General features: G+C 37.7%; 2 protein-coding genes across 2 annotated transcripts in view; both read right to left on the reverse strand.

Moving 5' to 3' along the window:
• LOC140549652 (mucin-2-like) overlaps nucleotides 1-11,556 on the reverse strand; it is a 33,390-nt gene extending 21,834 nt beyond the window's left edge. The window contains exons 1-8 of the mRNA XM_072673402.1: nucleotides 11,370-11,556; nucleotides 8,319-8,450; nucleotides 7,949-8,014; nucleotides 7,363-7,624; nucleotides 6,519-6,636; nucleotides 1,938-2,025; nucleotides 1,732-1,835; nucleotides 100-313 (exon numbers count right to left, since the gene is read on the reverse strand). Of these exons, the coding sequence (XP_072529503.1) occupies nucleotides 100-313; nucleotides 1,732-1,835; nucleotides 1,938-2,025; nucleotides 6,519-6,636; nucleotides 7,363-7,624; nucleotides 7,949-8,014; nucleotides 8,319-8,450; nucleotides 11,370-11,556 (1,171 nt within the window). The remainder of the gene's footprint in view (nucleotides 1-99; nucleotides 314-1,731; nucleotides 1,836-1,937; nucleotides 2,026-6,518; nucleotides 6,637-7,362; nucleotides 7,625-7,948; nucleotides 8,015-8,318; nucleotides 8,451-11,369) is intronic.
• A 2,104-nt stretch (nucleotides 11,557-13,660) lies between these two features.
• LOC140549043 (uncharacterized) overlaps nucleotides 13,661-21,135 on the reverse strand; it is a 30,810-nt gene continuing 23,335 nt past the window's right edge. Inside the window, exons 32-46 of the mRNA XM_072672291.1 lie at nucleotides 19,896-20,079; nucleotides 19,575-19,776; nucleotides 18,602-18,777; nucleotides 18,412-18,481; nucleotides 18,054-18,154; nucleotides 17,449-17,480; nucleotides 16,937-17,114; nucleotides 16,642-16,746; nucleotides 16,476-16,516; nucleotides 16,267-16,389; nucleotides 15,953-16,051; nucleotides 15,469-15,597; nucleotides 14,398-14,437; nucleotides 14,119-14,242; nucleotides 13,661-14,033 (exon numbers count right to left, since the gene is read on the reverse strand). Coding sequence (XP_072528392.1) covers nucleotides 13,850-14,033; nucleotides 14,119-14,242; nucleotides 14,398-14,437; nucleotides 15,469-15,597; nucleotides 15,953-16,051; nucleotides 16,267-16,389; nucleotides 16,476-16,516; nucleotides 16,642-16,746; nucleotides 16,937-17,114; nucleotides 17,449-17,480; nucleotides 18,054-18,154; nucleotides 18,412-18,481; nucleotides 18,602-18,777; nucleotides 19,575-19,776; nucleotides 19,896-20,079 — 1,788 coding nt within the window. The 3' untranslated portion in view covers nucleotides 13,661-13,849. The remainder of the gene's footprint in view (nucleotides 14,034-14,118; nucleotides 14,243-14,397; nucleotides 14,438-15,468; nucleotides 15,598-15,952; nucleotides 16,052-16,266; nucleotides 16,390-16,475; nucleotides 16,517-16,641; nucleotides 16,747-16,936; nucleotides 17,115-17,448; nucleotides 17,481-18,053; nucleotides 18,155-18,411; nucleotides 18,482-18,601; nucleotides 18,778-19,574; nucleotides 19,777-19,895; nucleotides 20,080-21,135) is intronic.

Raw genomic sequence — 21,135 nt, forward strand, 5'->3', positions numbered from 1 at the left:
GGATTCAGTAAGTGGTTCCATTAGTGGAATCGCTTTCCTGATTCTAACTATAATCATAATCATAATCATATAATAAGGATATTAACTGTTATAACATACCACACAACTTGTCGGTTCTCCAGTTCTGTGGCTGGCCCCCAGCATGCGCACACTGGCGTGAAAACTCAGAGACTGTGTCACACAGACACACAGTCTGGCTGCTGTTACACTGACACATGTCTTTACTGCACGCTTCCACAAACCCCTCAACGAACAGCAGACTCTGGCAGCTGTCGAAGGCTGGTTTAGAAAGCAGCTGTTCACATGTTTTTCTCTGTGAAAGGTGAAGAATTGGTAAGATCAAAACCGACAAAGAAATTCTACCAATTTCTTTCTTCAGCAAAATCAAATCTTTAGAAACTAATTTAGAAATAAATGGTAAATTCAAGACGTTTTTAACTCTAGGCTTATTATTTTCAATTCATCTTAAGACTTTGCAGTCCTGTTTGGTATCCCAGAGAAGTTAAAGGATAGTTTTCCGTATGTATAAAACTCAACAGCCACATTATACATTGTATCAAACTCTTCACTCATCCATGCAGAAAGTTGTGCTTAAATAATGACCAAGCTTTTAGCAGTGCTGATCCATATCTGTGAAATTCCATTATTCATTAAAGGTGCCCTAGAATTAAAAACTATATTTATCTTGGCATAATTAAAGAATGAAAGTTACATGAAGTGACAAACCATGAAACTTCAGCAGAAAAACCCACATAGGAAAAACATAGCAGTGCAATGGGCCAATTCCAAAACCCAAAAACTGCTACGAAACAGTCTTGACTCACACCCCCAAAATTTAGATTCACCCAGCCCACTGGCAAAGTCTTTTCAGGTAATGAAAATGTGATGGCTACTTCAGGAGAATATGGAAATTAGGCTGAAAAAGCTAAGAGGTAACACTAGCCGACTGGCTTGGGAGAGTGAGCCAGCAAGCAAAGGCCTGCTAGGAGATTAAGCAAGCAACAGCCAGCCGGCTTCCTGCTGAGGAGCCAGTGACAATGACAATGAAGCTAGCTGAATGTACTAGGCTAAATTCAACCATTTCAGACCTTACTACAAACTCTTTAGCTAGCTAACCGCACTGACACAGGGAGGACCCAGAGAGGACTGGAACACTCGGTTCTGTTACAGTGTTAAAAGTCATGGTCATGCTATACTACTGTGGGCTGGCTCTGTGAGGTGAACCAGTCAATAAAAGTCGAGCTCATCATTTTGTTTACAAGCTTTCCATAAAAGAAGCAACAGCATGTTTCATTCTAAAGGAAAATAACAGGGTTGTAAATAGACTTGTAAGACCAGATCTTCACCTCAACCAAAGTCACAAATTTGCTATTTATAGCTTTTAATTATTTTAAATTCCTTGCCAATATCTTGGTAAAACTACTATATGAGGCATATGGTTACTAAAATACAAATTGGCTAACTAGTCCTTAGTGGTTAGAGGGTTAAACAAGAAGTGGTGGAAAGAGCACTGCGTAAAACTACACAAAAACTTTGTCTGTATAGGTTCATTTTAAAGTAAACAAGCCTTCTGTGGTAAATGTTTTGTGGTAATTTATGTTTTGCAGTTATTTAGTCTCTTTAAACAGAGTGTTTACTCCAAATTTTGAACAAGAGGTCCTAGATCTAAACAACCAAATAAACACAACAAACAAACTTGTTCAACCTTTGAAATGTCATGATGGGACATACCTGATCTTTGCATTCTTTAGTGTGCAGCTCAATTTCCTCACACGTCTCAGTGGGTGCATCTATTTTCCATTTATGTCCATAATCTTGTGATGTTAGTTGCTCACCTTTTACAATGAATGTGAAATGTGATTATACATGTAACAATTTACATTTTAGAATGTAAGCAAATTGTAGCAAATAATTTAGAACTGTCAGCTTTAGCTCACCATTTTCTATGAACTCATTGTTCTGAATGCCATTGAAGTCCCCGCACAGTCCACAGGTCTGATTTCTGTACTTTGTGGAAAGCTCAACCTGAAGAGCAGTGACATGTCAGTACACATATAATTCTTGCACTGCATACAGTAAATAAAGTAAATAAATAAAAGTCAGACCAATGGATTTCTTAGTGTTTTACTTCATGTGATGTGTATACCCCATGGAGTTTTCAAAGTTTGAGTGCTTTAATAATCCACCCTGGAGAGAGCAAGGCCAATTGTGCTCTCTCAGGGCCCAGCTGCCAATGGCTAGCAGCATGACCAGGATTTCAACTAGTGATCATCTGGTCATAGCGACAGTGCCTTTTTCTGCTGGACCACCCAGGCCACATTTATATGTATTAACTATAGAAGTCTCCACCCCACCTGGTATAACTATTTACTGCTTTCAGAAGTCCTTGACTGACTAAATTTGCATTGATTTGGGTTGAAATTAAACAAAAAGGTACTTTTACTGTTAAAAAAGGAATGTTTTGTAAACATTTCTGTTTTAAAGCATAAATTAGTGTGAGGACATTATTATAATAAAGAATCTTCTCTGATTTACCAAGGCTGATAAAAATACAGTTCTTACATTTTGATTAAACAAAACTATGGTAAAAATAAAATAACTTAAAACCAACTCATTTTGTAAAACATGTTTTACATTGCTTAAATGACCATTTCCATTTAAAAAAAATAAGAAAAAGTACATTGTAACTTTGTGCACATTATGACATCTGGCTTAAATAAGTGATTTATATTAGTATTTGTCCCATTCTCTCGTCCCTGCACTGGTTACGAGTTAAATTCCGCATTGATTATAAAATACTCCTTCTGACTTATAAGTCACTAAATGGTTTGGACCCACAGTATCTCAGGGAACTTCTAAAACCATACAACTCATCGCATACACTTCGTTCGCAGGACACAGGCCTTCTGTCAGTTCTTCGCTTTATCAGAAACAATGCTGGAGGAAGAGCTTTCTCTAATAAAGCTCCTCAACTCTGGAATAAACTTCCTATTGGTGTTTGGGACTCAGACACACTCTTTGTGTTTAAATCTAGATTAAAAACCTACCTCTTTGCTGAAGCTTTTGGATAATCCATCAAAAACACATTTTCCTTTACAGGCATTACATCAGTTTATTTAAACTCCTAAATACATCATAATTTTCTCTTTTCTTTTCTCTCCCCTCTGTGCTGAGCGGCCCCTGCCCCCTGCTTGCTGCTGATACAAGTTTATTTATTGGATCCTATCACTATATATTACAAAAACCCCTATCCAGATAAATTGCGCCATCCGGAAACCTACCATTTATACCATTCTGACACCCCATTTGTTGGTAAGCAATCTATCGCATCTGCACATCACGTCACACTCCAGCAAGGAAATAGCAGACGTATGTAACCCAGTATGACAATGTCTGTGGCAGAGACTCAGGAGAACTCGAGTGAAATGTCCCAATTAAGTTCCACATTTACATTCCAATAAAGTTATTTATAACACGCCTCTGAAGTTTGACTTTTTGCACCATTATAATACTTATAGGCAATGTTAATGCTCAGTAGTACACAAAGATGCTCCTTTACTATATTTGATATTACTAAAATGCATTCATTTTCAGTGGGCAGATATGCAGCTGAAACAGGCAGCCTAGTGCATCCCAACATTTTTCAACATCAACTTTTTAATATAACATTATCATCATTATGGCTTTAGAAAAATGTTTTTTTTGGGGGGAGTGCACTGTAGGCCCCTGTGGTGCAGCCTAAGCTTTTGCCATTTGTTTTCCTTACATTACTTTAACTTTTATACTTTAAGTAGTTTTGAAAGCAGTACTTTTACACTTTTACTTGAGTAAAAAGCTTAAGTTGATACTTCAACTTCTATATACGTCTTTTTAAACCCAAGTATCTATGCTTCTACCTGAGTAATGAATGTGTATACCTTTGCCACCACCTACAGTGTAAAAAGTTCTCCAGAGCTCACTGTTAGAGAAATGCATCAAACTGTAGCATCTTGGGGTCACAAAGCCTCCATAACAACCATCAGGCGCTATCTACATGCAAGTAATCTGTTCGGGAGGCATTTTGGCAACAAACACTCTTGGTGGGTCTGGTGTAACACAAAAGATGAGTATGTGGAAAGCACCTCATACCCACTGTGAAGTATGGGGGAGGATCATGGGAACTCCTCCCACGGCCATTTCAGTCTCTAGACCTCAACCCAATTGAAAGCCTGTGGGGTGAGCTGAAGAGGAGAGTGCATAGGAAAGAACCCAGGCCTCTGAGCAATTTAGAGAGATTGAATCAAAGATGAATGTCTTAATGTATTCGCCCATCTTCTAAAATGTTATAGCAGAAGGTGAAGTGCTGTCTTGTTGGCAAAGTATTAACATCAGGGGCACATAAAATAATAATTATTATTTTTTGCATTGTCGCCTATTTTGTTTTTAATGAAGTAATAGAAGCCTAAGAACACATCTTAAGGAGGGGTGTCAATAATTGTGGAGGGCATTGTACATTGTTATTGTACATATTGGGACTTATATACATTTTGTAGGCATGAATGGATGCCCTGAACTCTTTAGCCCTTTAGAAATGTATTATGGGCTTTTTTACTTTTTTAAGTAAATTAAGTAAATTAAAAAAAGTTAATACTTTTTAAAAATAAATGAATAAAGTATTCATATACTTCGCATGGTAGCCCCCTCAGCAGATGGATGTTTTTCCACTTCAGTTCTTGTTTGGGTCTTTGCTGCACTGCTCTTTTGAGGTCTACCCACAGATTTGGATGAGTCCGTTGTGGATTTTAAGGTACGTTTACGATCATCCTCTTTAAAACCTAAGCTTTTTAATAGGCAGTGTGATGTTCCTATAATATGCTGTAGAATTTCCCTCTACCTGCAAACCACAGAAAAAGGTCTTTTGTCTGAATAGTCTAGTACCTTTGCAGAGTCTGCTATATTTTCATAAATGTAATTTTCAGTCAAACAGTTGCCTTTTTAGCAATCCTGTCAATAGTTCTTTTGGAAAGTTTTCTATGTCTTCCAAACTTCAGGTTAATATACATAATTTTTTTTGTTAACTAGCCAGTTAACCAGTTTTTAATTACAATACAAACTGAAGAAGTGGCTACCTAAAAACGCTTTTGGCAGCTTCTTAGGAGAAGCCCTTGGCTGCTGATTGTTTGGACATGGTTTGAGGAACCTGAGTAAAAAATTGGTAAATATTATCTGAGAACTTTTGCATGGTGCTTCCTTTGCATTACTCTCTAGTCCATTCTCTTTTAAAATGAAAAATAAATAAATAAATAAAATAAAATAAAAAAAAATTGGTAAAAATTATCTGAGAACTTTTGCATGGTGCTTTGAAATGCTAAAAACGTCAGTCAGATCTTTTACTCATTTAACTATTCTACTTGGCTTTTATACATATTCTTACTGTTCTTCATCACTTAAATGTGGCATGTTCTCTTTATATTGTGAATAATACTTTCATATTAAGAGGAGCATCAGAAATGTTCAAAAATGACATGGAATAAAATCAATGTATATTGACATTAAAAGAATATTAAGTAAATTATTATATTTTTGTAGATTAAAAATTGTTTAATAAATCTTCACTATAATATTCCAATGGATAAATACATCTTACAAATCATTGGATCAGTTAGAAAGAATAAAAACTAGCTAATCATGAAGCCAAAGAGATCCAAACTTCCTTGTTGAATTCCTCGCATTTAACTCAAAGAACCAGTCAGTTCGGTGTTTCCTTAACGTTTTTAAATGTTTCCTTATTTGATTAGATTATGACATGTAGGTTTGTTAACCTGTTCAATGTTTGTCTTTCCTTCTCTCTGTTTGTCTATAAACAATCAGTCTTTACTTGAACAAATGATGTTTGCATTTTATCTCAGACACTCAACTTTTTGTCACGCTTGACAAGCAAGTGATCAAACAACTGATCAAGCTTATTTGCAGCTTTTATTCATTCCATACTTTGCATTCAAAATATGTCCTGGTTTTAAACTGTTTGTAAATTGTTCTTTTCTGTTACGTTTTATGTACACTTGATCATGGTTGAGATTACATGTAGGTTTTAGGAACTATTCATTTGCTACTCATTTTCCTCTGCCGTTTTTATCGTAGGGTGTGGAACTCAGAGCTTTTTGTTCAACTGAACCATGAGTGAAAGCTGAAAAACTAAGGTACTATTTTTTTCTGTGTAATCTGATTTTCCTTCATTTAGTTTATTTCTTTTTTGCATTCATTTACACACTGTATCATTTTTTAAATAGATAAAGGTAAATAATACTCAATGACTATCAGGTTTACTATCAGAATATAAAACATATATAAAACACATATAAAACATAATGTTTAGCCAGGACCATATGTATTTGTTTTATGTAGAACTGTAAATGTAGGCTTTAGGAACTATTAAGCCTTCAGTTTGCTGCTCATTTTCCTCTGGAGTTTTAATCCTAGGGTGTAGAACATATAAAGTATGTACTGTTATAGAAGTGAAAATCATAGTTCAACTGTACCCAGAGTGAGTTGTGTTCATCCCAAAAGACTGCCAGTTCTGGCTTATTGGAGCTGATTTTGATGTAACTTGTAATTTTCTCAATCCGAACTCCATACTGATAGCTTGGGATGATCACTCTAATAGGAAAATAAGAAAACAGAAGCATAATCAAACAACAAGAAGCAAGGCACAACCTGATGTAGGCGAAAATGTAATAATAATAATGTAATTCAAATAATACCATGTTGAAGCATATCAATAGTTTACAGTGATGTCTAGTCAAATAAGTGGGATTTTTAGACGCCTAAAAAAATGGGCCTCTTTCACCAATATCTTCCAAAGACTTTTCTTAGATTTGTTTTTTTAGAAAAGTCCTTACAAAAGGTTCTGTGGTTTTTAAACAACAGAAATTTCTTAAGGACAGTTGGCAAATAAGGCAAAATTAATAATGTCCATGTGTCTTTATTGAAAAACACATCATACGATAGATGTAATTTAAATCAAATGTATTTTTAAAAAATTAACCTCACCTAGTTTAAACAACATTTATTTATATGAAACTAACTGTGTTGCATATTAATTACCTGACTTTTTAGTAACTGTAACAACTGTTAACTCTGCTTACAGTATAGGGTATAAAAGCTTGAATTGTTCAGAACTGGCATGGTGCTGGTAAGAGGTGTACATTTTCCTTAATAAAAACATTAACATGAGGATGATGCCCTGCTTTTCCCCAATAATGGCAGTCATAGCACAAACCTAATGCGCAAATAAATATAACATGCTTTATTCAGTATACACAGTTACAACAGACATTGCCACAATAGACCTTGTTAATGTTGTTGTGCAAAAAAAATACTTACGCCTTTTCGTTCATGGTAATGTCCCCCTTAGCAAGATGGATTACAATCCCATTTAGCTTTATGGTGAAGGAACTGATGGTGGGTAGATTGTTGACATACTGCCTTCTCATTTGGATGTTAAAGTCAGATATGGCGCTGTCACACATGGTGGTCAGTACATAGTTACAGGTGTAGGGCAGTTGGAAGAACTGTCCATCAAATGTATTGAAGTGGAAGTTTCCCCATGTGCTGCACACCTGCCCATTGTGATTCACATTCGTTCCTGATTAAGAATTAACACATGTGCTTAAAACAAAGTAGCTTTCTACAATTACAATTATTTGTAAAAATATTTTTAGTTTAAGTGTTAAAACAACATTTACCCATAAGAATCTCCTTTGTAGGCAGTATAGACACTTGAGGTGGGAGACAAAACAGAGAGACCTTTAGAAATACTGATATAGTATTCAATAATTTGTGCCCTTAACAAACAAATACATCATTTTATTCCAAAATTAAAAATGAAATATTTATTTATATTTATTTTATACCAATTTAATCTGATCAAAATGCTTTGTATTTATAGATATTGTTTCTGTAGACATACCTGGTGACACTGGCATCATTTCAGTTGCTGCTTCTTGCGGATAGGTGTTAAGAAGGAAGTCAAAGTCTTTTAACATAACATGAGAAAAAAAGATATAAATATAAATGAGAAAATCAACAAACACCAGCCTGTAAATCATTCACGTTTTCTGATATGGAGGACAAACAGATTATTTTCCTTGCCTGGCAAAAAAAGAACAATTGATGTGAAATAGTAGAAAGATGATTTGCAGCCTCACAACCTCCATATTTAATTAAAGACGTATTTATATGTATAAATAAATATTAACTAACCAAACCCCTTGAATGTTAAAATGAAAATAGAAAATCCTGAACAACCATCTCAATGAGTTTTGTACTTATTCTCCTACCTGTTTGCTGGGATGACAGTCCAAAAAGTATTGTAACCACACTCAGTATCCATACTCGTGACATTTTAAGATTCCCCATGGATGCCAGGTGGTATATGAGAGACTGCTGTCTCATTTCTCTGTGCCCATTTCCTTCAGGAAAATTTATTTTATATGGAAGCCTGATCAGTCTGAGTTGTGATACTGATCTCAGGGTGGAGCTTTGACTTAAGACGCTCATTATTATTTGATGGTCTGTGACGTTTCTGAATCAAACAAATATTGAATGTATAGAAGCTTGTGTTTGAGATTAAACATGCTTAATGTAGACTAATAACTCACTACATGACAAATGTTCCATTTAGACCAACAAAGGTGCAAACCTGTTTTCATAAAGTATCACAAAACAGGAGCGCTGGATCAGGGATTCCATTTGATCTGATTTCAACACATGTAGTATGTTTCATACATATGCAATCAGTGTACAAGATGAAAATCCATGGTACTTTTTTCCTGTGTAATTTGTTTTTCCTACTTTTAGTGCATTTCGTTTTGTATCAATTATGCACTGTTTGTTAATAGGTAAAGGGAAATCACAATGAAATTCCATGTCAGTAGGTAATAAAATATTTTTTAGCCAGGTCCATGTGTATTTGGACAATAACACATTTTTTTTGTAATTTTGGAATTACAAAACAGTGAATTTGTAATGATGTGTATTTGTGAATTTATGATACTTTGTAAGGCCTTAACTGCAGCCACCTTGAGTTTGCTGCTTTTTTATGTGTCTTTCTACCTTTTGTTTTGTCTTCAGTAAGAAACGCATACTCAACTGGTAACTGTAAAACATTCTATTTCTCTTCCTTAAAAAGCTCCTAAATTGATTTGGTTGTATGCTTGGGCATTGGAATAGGAAATATTAAAAAATTATGATTTAGTTAGTATTTTGTGAAATTCTGTACTTAATGGTTATATACATATAAATATACACAAATGGTAATTTAGCTAATAATGCTAATTAGGCTGAAAGTAAGAGAGCCTTTAAATTAGCCACTATTCAGACTTATGGACTTACAGCAGTGTTTTTTATAGTACAAAGCTGTAGTCATTAATTGAACCTTGGAGTGACCAAACCTACCTATGCTACTATTATAAAGAATATTAAATATGTTTATTTATCATTTTTTTAAAATGTACATATCAGTATATTGAAGGGGCATTTTGACCATATCTGAATATTGGAAGGGAATTGTCGCTCCCCATATTTAGTGACTATGGCCCTGTTGACAGACAGGCAGATATGCAGTCAAATTATAAAAAACAAATATCAAAGAAAGAATGGACATATACTAAAGACATAAAGTAGAAAAACAGTAGTGTCTTAGCAAGACACTTAGAGGGCAAACACACTAAATCTGAGGATGTAGTGCAAACAAACAGCAAGCAAAATTAAAGACTTGACAAAGCACAGGAAGAATTGAAGTGACATATCAGAAGGAGGCACTGTGGAGCCTGATGGCAGGTAGCAGAAAAGATAAAGCAGCAGTTCAACAACATCATGATAAAATAAATTTGTTTAAATTTGCCATCACTCATCTGGCTAGACCAAAGACTTCATAATGATTGAACTACAGTATTTGTCAGGAATTTAGTGGCACCTGAGACAATGATATCTTTATCTGGGTAGTAAGCCATCACTTGCATTAGTTTAGAAGAAATACCAATATACATTTAACCATTTATATGTAATGTCTGTCAGTGTGTCATTTCCATATTTGTCCTCGTATTACACAAAGGAGGCAGAGTATAGGTGATCATTTAAAGGCTAGAGCACACTGATTGAACTCTAAATCCACACTAAATTCTAAATGTAGTGGGATAATTTTAAAAGTTGCCAGTTATCTACATGGTTTAAGAAACAAAACATTGGTCCATTGCCAGGGTTGCTGGTTCAACCCCAGCTGGGAGTAACTGTTCTCTCACAGTACACAAAAGCACCCACAGTCATAATAATCACATCCTTACATCACATAAGGCCTGTCCTTACAGGCTTTTCTCTCCGCACTTGGGTCTGCTCCTTGACTGTTGTGTAACAGAAAGGTGTGACCAACATTGACCCAGCAGACTTGGATCAGTTTAAGACAGCCTTGCAAAGCTAGGGGGCCACCACAGGGCTCCATGAGCAGCCACTGCAGGAGATGGTCCAGCAGTTGTCTGCATTAATCAAGGCTATTCAGCCCAGTGCTGATGCACCACCCACCTGACCCACAGAGACAGCTAATGCAGCCACTGAAGCTCCTCTTATGCTATTGAGTTCTGTACCCTAGCTGCGGAGAGTGGTTGGAACGATGAGGCACTTTGGGCTATGCTTTTGCAGGGGCTTAATGGCAGGCTGAAAGATGGGCTCGCCACTTGAGATCTACCTTAGAGAGTCTGTATGATGTGTGCATCAGGCTTGACACTCGCTTGCATCAGCAAGACCGGGACCGGAAGAGCGAATCTCATGCTTCAGTCAGCCATCTGTCCTGGCGCCCCGCCCTAGTCCAGCCACCAGGCAGCTCAAAACCCACTGAGCCCATACAGTTGGGTGGTGCTTGCCTTCCCAGCCATGAAGCCTCACCCCAATCTCTTGAGTCCAGGCAATTCAGTGGCAGGGATTGCCCATCAGGAAATGTGCAGGCTCCTTCTAGCCAGGGGGACCAGTAAGGAGCCCCCAGATGACTAATCATCAATGACCATGATGATTAATCATTAGGCTCTGAACCCATTACTCACTGAACTGAATCACTTTGAGGGTGGGCTCCCACAGCGAGAACACCTCACTATATATAACTCAAGCCCCCCACTTAAGGGTATCCCTGGTGAGAACAGCACAATCCCTGCATTGATTGGTCCACATGGGACCACCCTAGGCCCAGGCACAGAACCTTGAGGGGGTCCCTCAAGAATACTGGGACCTCTAAGAGGTTTTTAGTAAGGCGAAGGACCAAATTTTGCCTCCCCACAGGAAGTATGAATGTGCCTTCGTCCCTGTGTGGACTACCGGGCATAAACTCCATCAAGAACGCCCACCTCTGCCACTTATGTTTACAGCATTTGAGGCACTGCAGCAAGCCCACTGCAGGAGGTTGACTGGAAGACGGCATTTATCACCCCCACTGGGCATTATGAGTACCGGGTAACGTCTTTTGGGCACATGAACGTCCTGGCAGTGTTCCAGCACTTCAAAAACGAAGTACTTAAGGAGGCCCTTGGTCATTATGTATGTAGTATGTCTACCTCGATGACATCCTCATTTACAGACAGTCTCTTGAGGAACAGATTGAGCAGAGCATTTGTGTCCAAAACCCCTCACGTTTATGCTCTCAGAAAATAAAGAGCAATAGTGTCTAACATCTGCAAGATTTTTTTACATTTGAGGATTCACACACTTACTTATACTTACAATAGACTGTAAAACCCTCACTTGCTACAGCTAACCATGACCCTTGGCTATTCAGCAGAAAGACTCTGTTGGCAAAGGGAGGACGCCAACACAGACCAAGTACTTGGCAAACTGTCCTGAGATGTCAACCAGGAGACTATGTTGACATGGTTTCCCTTCACTTGAAATATCATAACATCAATTAACTTCCCCATTGAAGAGGCACAATGTGGTTGGGGTGGTGCAACAGATAACACCACTATCTGTCAGTGAGCTACCACACCATGTGTGAGGCAGGGGTTCGATTCCCAGTCTGGGTGACCATGCTGTGCTACACCAATAAGAGTCCTTGGGCAAGACTCCTAACACTACATTGCCCCCCCCCCCCCCCCCCTCTGTAATGCGAGTAACCTTGTAGGATAGGATACCAACAACTGCTTTGGAACACCTTAGCAACCATGTGGGACATGATAGCAACTGCCTGGCAACCATTTAGCAACATCTTTGCAACCACCTGGGATACCATAGCAACAGGCTTGAATCACTATAGTAATCACTCAGCAACACCTAAGCAACCACCTGGGATACCATAGAATATGCCAAATAACCATTACTTAGCAGCCACATGGGATACCATAGCAACAATGTAGTGACAACACCTAGCAACCACTTATCAACACCATAGTAACTACCTAGCAACACCAAAGCAACCATCTGAGATATCTGGGACTCCCATGAATCATTTCTTTCATTTTTTTCATTTTTTTATTTCATATTTTTATTGATTGCTTTGCAAACACTTGTATTTCCTATATGAACATAATTTATATAAGAATTTTGAGTATAAAATATCTAGTCACAAGTGGCCAAGAAAAAATCTACTTCTTTCTGGTCATTTGTTGCCTACCCACTATCATTGGGCACAACACAGAACCCCCCCTGGACAGTTCATCACAGGGTACCACACACAGCCATTTATTCACACACTCACACCTAGGTCGAACTCAGGCCCCTGGATCTGCACATCACACACACTACCTGTGGCGCCACCATGCTATTCATTTACGCTTGTGCTTTACATACAAACTACTGTTAGTTGGAAAGAGTAAGTAGGTTAGTTTTATATTTTCCTTTATAGGTTCTTACCAAAGTTGACAGATAAACTGGCGGTGTGGAGGCTGGTGCAGTGTCCTCATTGTAATGATGCATATAAGACAAAAGCAGTGAACTAAGCTAATTAACTTTACTAGTATTATTTTCACAGAGACCAATAATAAGACAATTGTGTCCGCAGTCTGTGTGAAATCTGCGGTTGGACACTGACGCCTACATTTTTCATGTATTAATTTGTCTCACAGAATATTTGTTTTTACATAAACTAGCATCACTTTAACTTAATTCACTTTGATGGTCAGACATATTTGACATACAGTGCAGGCAGACATGGTGATAATAAGCTGATGATTACTATTGCAAGGCACTGCATTACATGATGACATTAGTCATCAATTATATTTAATTACATCACCCAGTGCCTACCTATGGGCATTTATCATGCAGACATACTCACTTTCCATACTCATTCTCCAAATAGATATTACATGTACTGTCTCTGTTTTCTGTTTTCTCTCTTTTTAAAGTACATATTTAATTACAAACTCACCTTGACACTATGTGTGACTGTAAACAGGGATTAACACACTGGATCCCACAGTAAACCTTGGAATGTTTAAACATGAATGTAGCTAATTCACTGGTATTCCCTCCCTCTTTTAAATAATGATTGATAAAGGCTGTAGGTAATATATCTGGGCATTTCATACCTTCTGACATACTAACCATACCACAGTATATATTTAATATATATTGGGTTACAAGATGCTCTTTGTACACACCAAGCAGAAAGATAGATATTTTGATATTGCATTTTATTTGAACAGTTAAGTTTTTAGAATAAAGGACTACAAAGCTAGGCATTCAGGTCCTTCAACAGATACCCAAAACATAATCTAAATAAAGCGGCTGAAATTTATGAGAGAGAAATTTAAAGCAGATATGTTATCATAGACATTGGCATCTCGTTTGGGTTATGACTGTTGATGATGAACAGTAGATTATCGGGCAGTTTTTAGCCCTTTGTCTGTGCCTTTTGTGTAACAGCGGGGCAGTCAGTCTGGCTGCAGCTGCACTCTTCCACATAAATGTAGGTGTGTTTTACTAAATCTCCATTAAGACACTTGAGGGTTGCTGTACGGTCCCTGGTGCGGCTGGCCTGACAACAGCCACAAGAGGAAGAGCCCAGCTCAGAGTACCTGAAACATAGACAGATTGAGAAATATAGATATATACAGTAATAAACAATGCGGCTGTGTGTATTTGCGTGTGTGTTGTACTCACTTGCTGTAGCTGTTACAATCTCCTTCACAGTGTGTCTGCTCCACTTTGCTCTCTGACTTGCAGTTGTTGTCAATGATATAATCAGAAGTGGTCTCTACTTTACATCCCCTCTCCTTCTCCACACCTGAAACAGACACACACACAAAGCATACACATAAGCTGGGGTTTAGAGCTTTGGCGTTCCCCTACATTGAACAAATGTGAACAAAAAAGGCAGACCACAATCTTTTGTATTCATATATCTCAGATAAAAACACATTACTGTAAAGAGATACTCACAAACTTTGCAGCAGCCATCGTCTGAAAGCTGCACTGTATTCTGCAGATCAAAGATCACACCATAACATTAGATCACATCTGTCCTTCTGTATGTCAATAATTCCAAAACATTAAAACCTAAAAAATAAACTAATCATTTCTAACAGAGCTGGGGAATTCCAGGCCAGTACGGTTTGGTGATTTGTCTGCTCTGACGCTAATCCTGGCAATTAGCTTCTGTTGAGTCTGGTGTGTTTTAGCAGGACAATCACCAAACTCCAGAGCTACCCACCCCTGCTCTGTAACATATGGTGTCAATAACAAAGGTGTGGTTAAAATTGAACTTAGGAAAATTTAGTACTGTTACCGTGCCAGACAATGATCATGTGACAGATAACTGGTTTAGTAAAGGAGAAATACATTTAGTTTATTTCTCTATCATAGTGCAGCATTATTGATATCTTGAAAAAAAAATTGGGGATTTTTTGGTATTTTATGTACCAAAATCTAGACCTGTTATGATAACGATTATGATCATTTCCCCACTGTGTGAGAATTTCCCCACTGTGGGACTAATAAAGGATTATCTTATCTTATATTATAACTATTGTTTTTTTAAAATTGTTTTGAATAATAATAATAATAATAATAATCATACAGCACCCCCTAAATAATTTACAGTATCAACAATCTTGTAATTTTAAGACCATTTAATGTCACTAATATAATGATAATGTATTAGCATTAGCAACTATTAAGAAAATTCAGACTTTTAAAATAGAAATAATAAAATGTTTAAATATCATAAGGAATACTACATAAATAAAACAAACCACTGTTTTCAATATACCAGCTCACTTAGATAAGTACTCCCTTAACTAAGTACATGCAATGTCAGAAAAAAATTATTACAATATATTGTACAATAATTTGATAACGTTATTCTTGTGACAGATTAACTAAAATCATCTAAAAACTTGACTCTAAGACATGTCTTATAAATAAACACCAGTATATGCGACCAGATAAGATTTGTATGTGTGTGTTTACATGAGCAGTAGCAATTGTGTGTAATATGTATGTATTATTTACAGGCTGGCAGTTGTCTATGTCGAATGGAGGACACTGGATCCTGTAGTTGGTAGTAATGAATTCTCCACCGACGCTCACACAGATGAACCTGTTACAGACAGTATTTTTGGGGGCCCATTCTGCTCCAACCTACACAGACACACAGGTCAGTACAGATAAGATTCTGCACACTGCACAAATCACCCCACAAGCTACTCTACAGCGCCTCTTTAGAGAAAATTGTGAAGGCAGGTTTAAATAGTCTGCTACTCAGACTACTCCATATTCAAAGCTGCAATTTGTAACATATTGTCTTGCCTACAATGAAAGGCCCAATATAAATGCTCCAAAAAAGCATGTCAGATTGAAGCTTTTGTTTTTGTTCTGTAAAGTTTCCATGTTGGAATACAAGGTTATGCGTGACAGCAATTAAATACTCTTGAAACATCCTATAATGTACAGTTACCACAGCTCAGTTCTTCCTCAGTTGACCTCTTTACCTTACCTGCAGAACATGCCTTGTACCGTTGTGGCCAAGGACACACTTAGTCTGCACACACTTTCCACAGCATTCCTCACCTAATGGCTCCACATACTCATATCCCTGCGAGAGAGAGATTTATTTTACTATATTTCCAGACAGGCAAATACATAGGAAATACTGAGAGCCAGTGGGCAGTGGGCAATTCAGCAGAGAAATCTGTTGTACTCCTGAGCAATGGCAATAAAATATACTTTTCTTCTCTGTTTTATCACGGCATGTCAAATAACCCAGAACAAAGATTTTCAGGCTGAGTGGAGTGCGAGTACAATACTCACTGGCTCACAGTCCTCATCGCAAGTCACAAATCCACATTGTATCTGATACAGTTGTGTGTTTGGATCCACGTCCCAGGTGCAGTGACACTCCTGGCAGTTCACCACAGGGACTGATGTACCAGGCTGCAAGAGAGAATTTGAATATGTAATAATTATTACACATGACATGCAAGTGTTCTCAAAGAAGAGCTGCTATCACTCATATTTACCTCATACTCTATGTTTTTGTGCACACACACTTTCTTTGGCTCTGTGAGAACAACACACAAAACTCTGAGTTACACTGCATGCACAATCAGAAAGCTCAGACAACAGTCAAATGACTGTTAAAAGGTAAAGTTGAGTAATAGTAATTAATAGCACAGATATTTATACCACATGTGAGTTCAGGGCAGCATTTTCCTTCAGGCACAGTGAGTACAGGAGCATAGCCAATGTTACACTTTCCATCTACACTGGGGCAGAGGCTGCTGTCACAGCCTAGAAAAAAAACAGCCATGAAGTATTGGCAATATGACACAACAAATAAGCTTAGGGTCAAGCAGATTTATACAGTGCCTGGCATTTTTCTATTGAGCCACTTAACAAATGCAAATAAGGAACTGTCTGTAGTGGGAATGTCTGGGCAGCCTAGCTGAAAAATATCACATGGTTATGTATGCAGACTTACGGCAGGTGAGTATAGTGCAGCATTCATCTGTGGGGTCTGTCTCATTGGCAACAATGAAGCCAGGTTCACTGCAGGTTACAGGCTTGCTGTTTGAGCACTGCTTTGGTTGACAGACCACAGATGCTGTTGTTGCTTCACAAACACAGTCCTGGCAGCTATACTGAAACTTTTCTCCAAGCTGTCATTAGGGCACATGGCAAAAATAAGAGATTTTTTTACAACTTGACTTGCTTGTCCAACAGATTATGCAGTCAGTAGCATAAAAGCCCACACCACATTCTGCCTGGACTACATGGACTTTCAGGGCCTTAGTAACTGGCCTCACAACTGAAGGATAATGGTGAATGAAAAAACTTATAGTTGACATTTTAGTATCAATACAACAGTGTAGATAGTAGCATCTATGGTAAATGAAATATAAAGGTAAATAAGCAGCAGGACAACATTTAAAACAGCATCACAAAATTATTACAAAAGTAAACTATGAACTCACAAACTTAAAGACACCTTACCTCTCGTGCTTGACCAGAGGGGTCCAGGCATCCTGTAAAAGCAGAGCACACAGTCAAAAGAATGAATTGTGTTGTTGTTCTTCTTTGGACTGATATTACAAAGCGAATGATGACAGACGGATGACATCTCATCTCTTTCCTCTGATTTAGCATTAATGTAAGATTAACCATAAAGGCAGTAATTTCATATTATTCCATTTACAGACTACAAATAACACACATATTCAATAAATATTCTACAACATTCTCATATGGTACTTTAAATTGTATTCATTGCTGACACAGATGTGCAAATGTCTCTGTAGAGAAGTACTGCCAATAGAATAAGAGTCTCTGAAGCAGATAAACATGTATTGGCACCATGCCTAATGCCTAGTGTGGCCTAGAGGGGTATCAAGCCCCTAGCATTGGGTAGCAATTGAGTTGTGTTCAAAATGATGGTGCTCCCTCCAGTACTTCTGGGATAGGTGGGGTAGTGATTATCCAACATCTTGACCTCATTAACGCTCATGTTGCTGAATGCCATCAGATTCTCACAGCATGCTCCAAAATCTAAGTAGAAAGCCTTCCTTGGACTACAGACAAGGTATGGGCTGTTTACTTACCACACTTGTCGACACACACTCCTGAGTCCTTGTTGAAGAGCAATGTGCCATCAGGACAGAAGCAGCCCTCAGTAGTCACGTTCATAGACTGCTCATTTGGCCTTACATTAAAAAGATCATACAGGACCTTTTAAATCCCATCAGCATCTCAGTAAACAACGTCTGACACCCAATTAAACCCCCTAACTCAAAGATTTTTGCATTATTAAGCTCAGACACTGTGCTGTACACAACACATCAATACTGTACTCATTTTAAGAACTTTGTAAAAGCCTGTATAAGAATATGTATAAGAATTTTATATAAGATTGGTAAAGCACATATCATCATTGTGGTAGGAACAGACATGATTTCACACCTGTCCTGACAGGTAGGAGGTTCAGCAGGTCCACAGGGTTTGTAGACTTTGTCTCCTGGACAAGTAATAGCTGAAGAATGACATCACACAGTATTATTACATTTGGGACAATGGACTAAAATCAATCTGACAATCAATACGTTCCACTGGCAGACTGGCAGCAATGGCAACACAATAATTTTTGGCTTACTGCACAGATCAGTGTGGTCTCTCCAGTTTAAGCAGATGCCAAACTGAGAGCAGGCAGCGGCATACGTCTGCAAACTGGTGCACACCACAGCAGGGTTGGTCACGTGACAACTGTCAAACTGGCAGCCCATGAAGTAGTTGTCGGGGGAGACGAATGGATGACACTCTTTAAACAAGCTGTAAAAAAAAGAAGCGAACTGTCAAAAAAGTTTTCATATACTTTGTGCTCAGTTCCTTAATGTAATGATGAAACCTAGCCTGTACTAAAGATACAATGATGTCACCACTAAAGGACATGGACAAAGATAACAAAACAATCAGTCAATATTTTGACTTAAACAACAAAATAAATAATAAAAGATTGTGCAATAATACAACATACAAGCTTAATTATTGGCTTATGGTAGCTTATGTGCTACAATATACAGAGTAGCTTGAAATATGGTCTCAAAATAAAGCCATAAATATTACAATTCATTCACATTCCCTCTGCTCCCCGCGACTGCCTACTGCTCAGACTAACCACTGGGCTCTCCTGCTACCCATGTCAGCCCAGCTGCCCACCCTCCTGCTACTGCTATCTGCCTACCGACTACATGTGGTGATATGGTGACATTTTATCAATATTGTATAAGCAGTTTTGATCAGATAAGGAAGGGTTCCCTGTGAAAGTCTTGCTTCCTCCCATGGTTTCTTCCTTCAGGTCTGAGGGAGTGTTTCCTTGCCACTGTCGTCTTTAGCTTGGGGGGTGTTATGTTTTATGTTATGTTGATCTCTTGTCCTTTTACTGGATTTTTCTGTAAGGCTACTTTTGCTCCATCAGCAATACAACATATGTCTCAAGCTAAATCATTTTTGTGACTCACCTGTTCATGATGAATGTGCAGAGAATATGTGTTTGCATGTGTGTGTTTTAGTGAGTGAGTTTTGTCAGCTGTCATCATGAGCAAGACATTTGAGTCACAGACACTCACTCGCTCTTGAGAAGTTCACACACAGGATTGGCTGGGCATGGCTTTTTTGTGGGTGCAGAGGTGGGTGGCACAGTGGGCGGCTGGGGGCAGTCTGGGTTATACAGGTCTTTAGCTGGCCAGTAGTCTGCCATCACTGCACAGTCATGTAGGAGTTTCCCGTCTGGTAGCATGCAGTCATCAGCCCGGTTGTTGTTGCAGGTACCTGAGAAAGATGAGTGCAGCCCAATTCAAGCTAAATGTTATGAATCTTAAATAGATTCTATTAATTTGGAAAAAATGGTCTTGTTTCATTACAGAGTAAGAACATAAATATTCCCATACCACAGTGTCCCTGTGTGTTGTTCCCAAAATGTTGGAATGGCAGGTTGACACTAAAGCCTGTTACTCCAAAAGTCAACACAACTCCCAGCTGTGGAATCTCCAGAATCATGTTCACACCTGAGCCCAGCACTCGCACACCGTTTTTAGCAAAGGGTAACTTCAATGTAATGTGCCCCATAGATGCCTGTGTAGATTAAATACAATAGAAAAGAATAGGTAACACTTTATTTACAAGCAAGTTACGTAGGGGCTTCACAACACATTTATTAAGCACTGAATAATGGATTTATAAAGCAATACTTCAATATTTATCAATAGCTTATGCCATTCGCAACATAAGACATTTAATTAGAAGTTTAATGAAATAAAAGATTATAGTGAAATGTCATATTGATATGGAACATCATATTGAAACTTATTTTAATGTATTTAAAACTAAATTGATCAATTATGTTTCCTTTATAGTCACCAGGACAGTGCTTGACTGTTAAGAAGGATGTTTTAGACTTCATAAGGAATTTGATACATGAAATGGACCTTGGCTTTTTTAAAACACATATTTGCTGTATTTGTGACATTTATGTGTTTGCTATATAGTTGTAGCATGTAAATTTTGTTGGCATTTTTCTGTATCCCATCTAATGGCTGTGATCCACTCTGAACATTTTAACATTACCTATGTTGTCCCACCCAACATGCTTTGTGGATTCTGTTTAATGAAGGTGTTTTGAATAAAAAATGTGTTACCACTTCAGTTTGACAGCTTTAAAATCATCATAGAATATACATTGTATATACATGATATACATTGTTCATAAACAGGTGTCTGTCCTATAAACTACATGCTATGGGGATAATGTTTCATAACAGTGTTATAAATGAAGTCAAGGTTCATTACTTTAGTTTAGAATCATTAAATGCTTTCATGAAGCCGGACATCATGTTTTTTAACAGGCAAGTTCTGTTCTGATGACACTGCTGAGAGACCGAGACTTTATAGATGTGGTTAAAGAGAAGGAAAAGGAAAAGTATAGGAGTATATCACTACAAGGTGAATTCATAAATAAAACAGCCTTTAGGTATTTATCCATTTTTTGTTCTGTTACAATCTTCCATCTGATGTGACCATATAATAACAACATTCAGCTTCTCCATATGATCCATTGGGGGGAAGAGCAGACGGTTTTCATGTATACTTTCCCTTATTTCAATGCAACAATCGTGTCATCTTGGGAACGCT

The sequence above is a fragment of the Salminus brasiliensis genome, chromosome 2, assembly GCF_030463535.1.
Source record: "Salminus brasiliensis chromosome 2, fSalBra1.hap2, whole genome shotgun sequence".
Classification (NCBI taxonomy): Eukaryota; Metazoa; Chordata; class Actinopteri; order Characiformes; family Bryconidae; genus Salminus; species Salminus brasiliensis.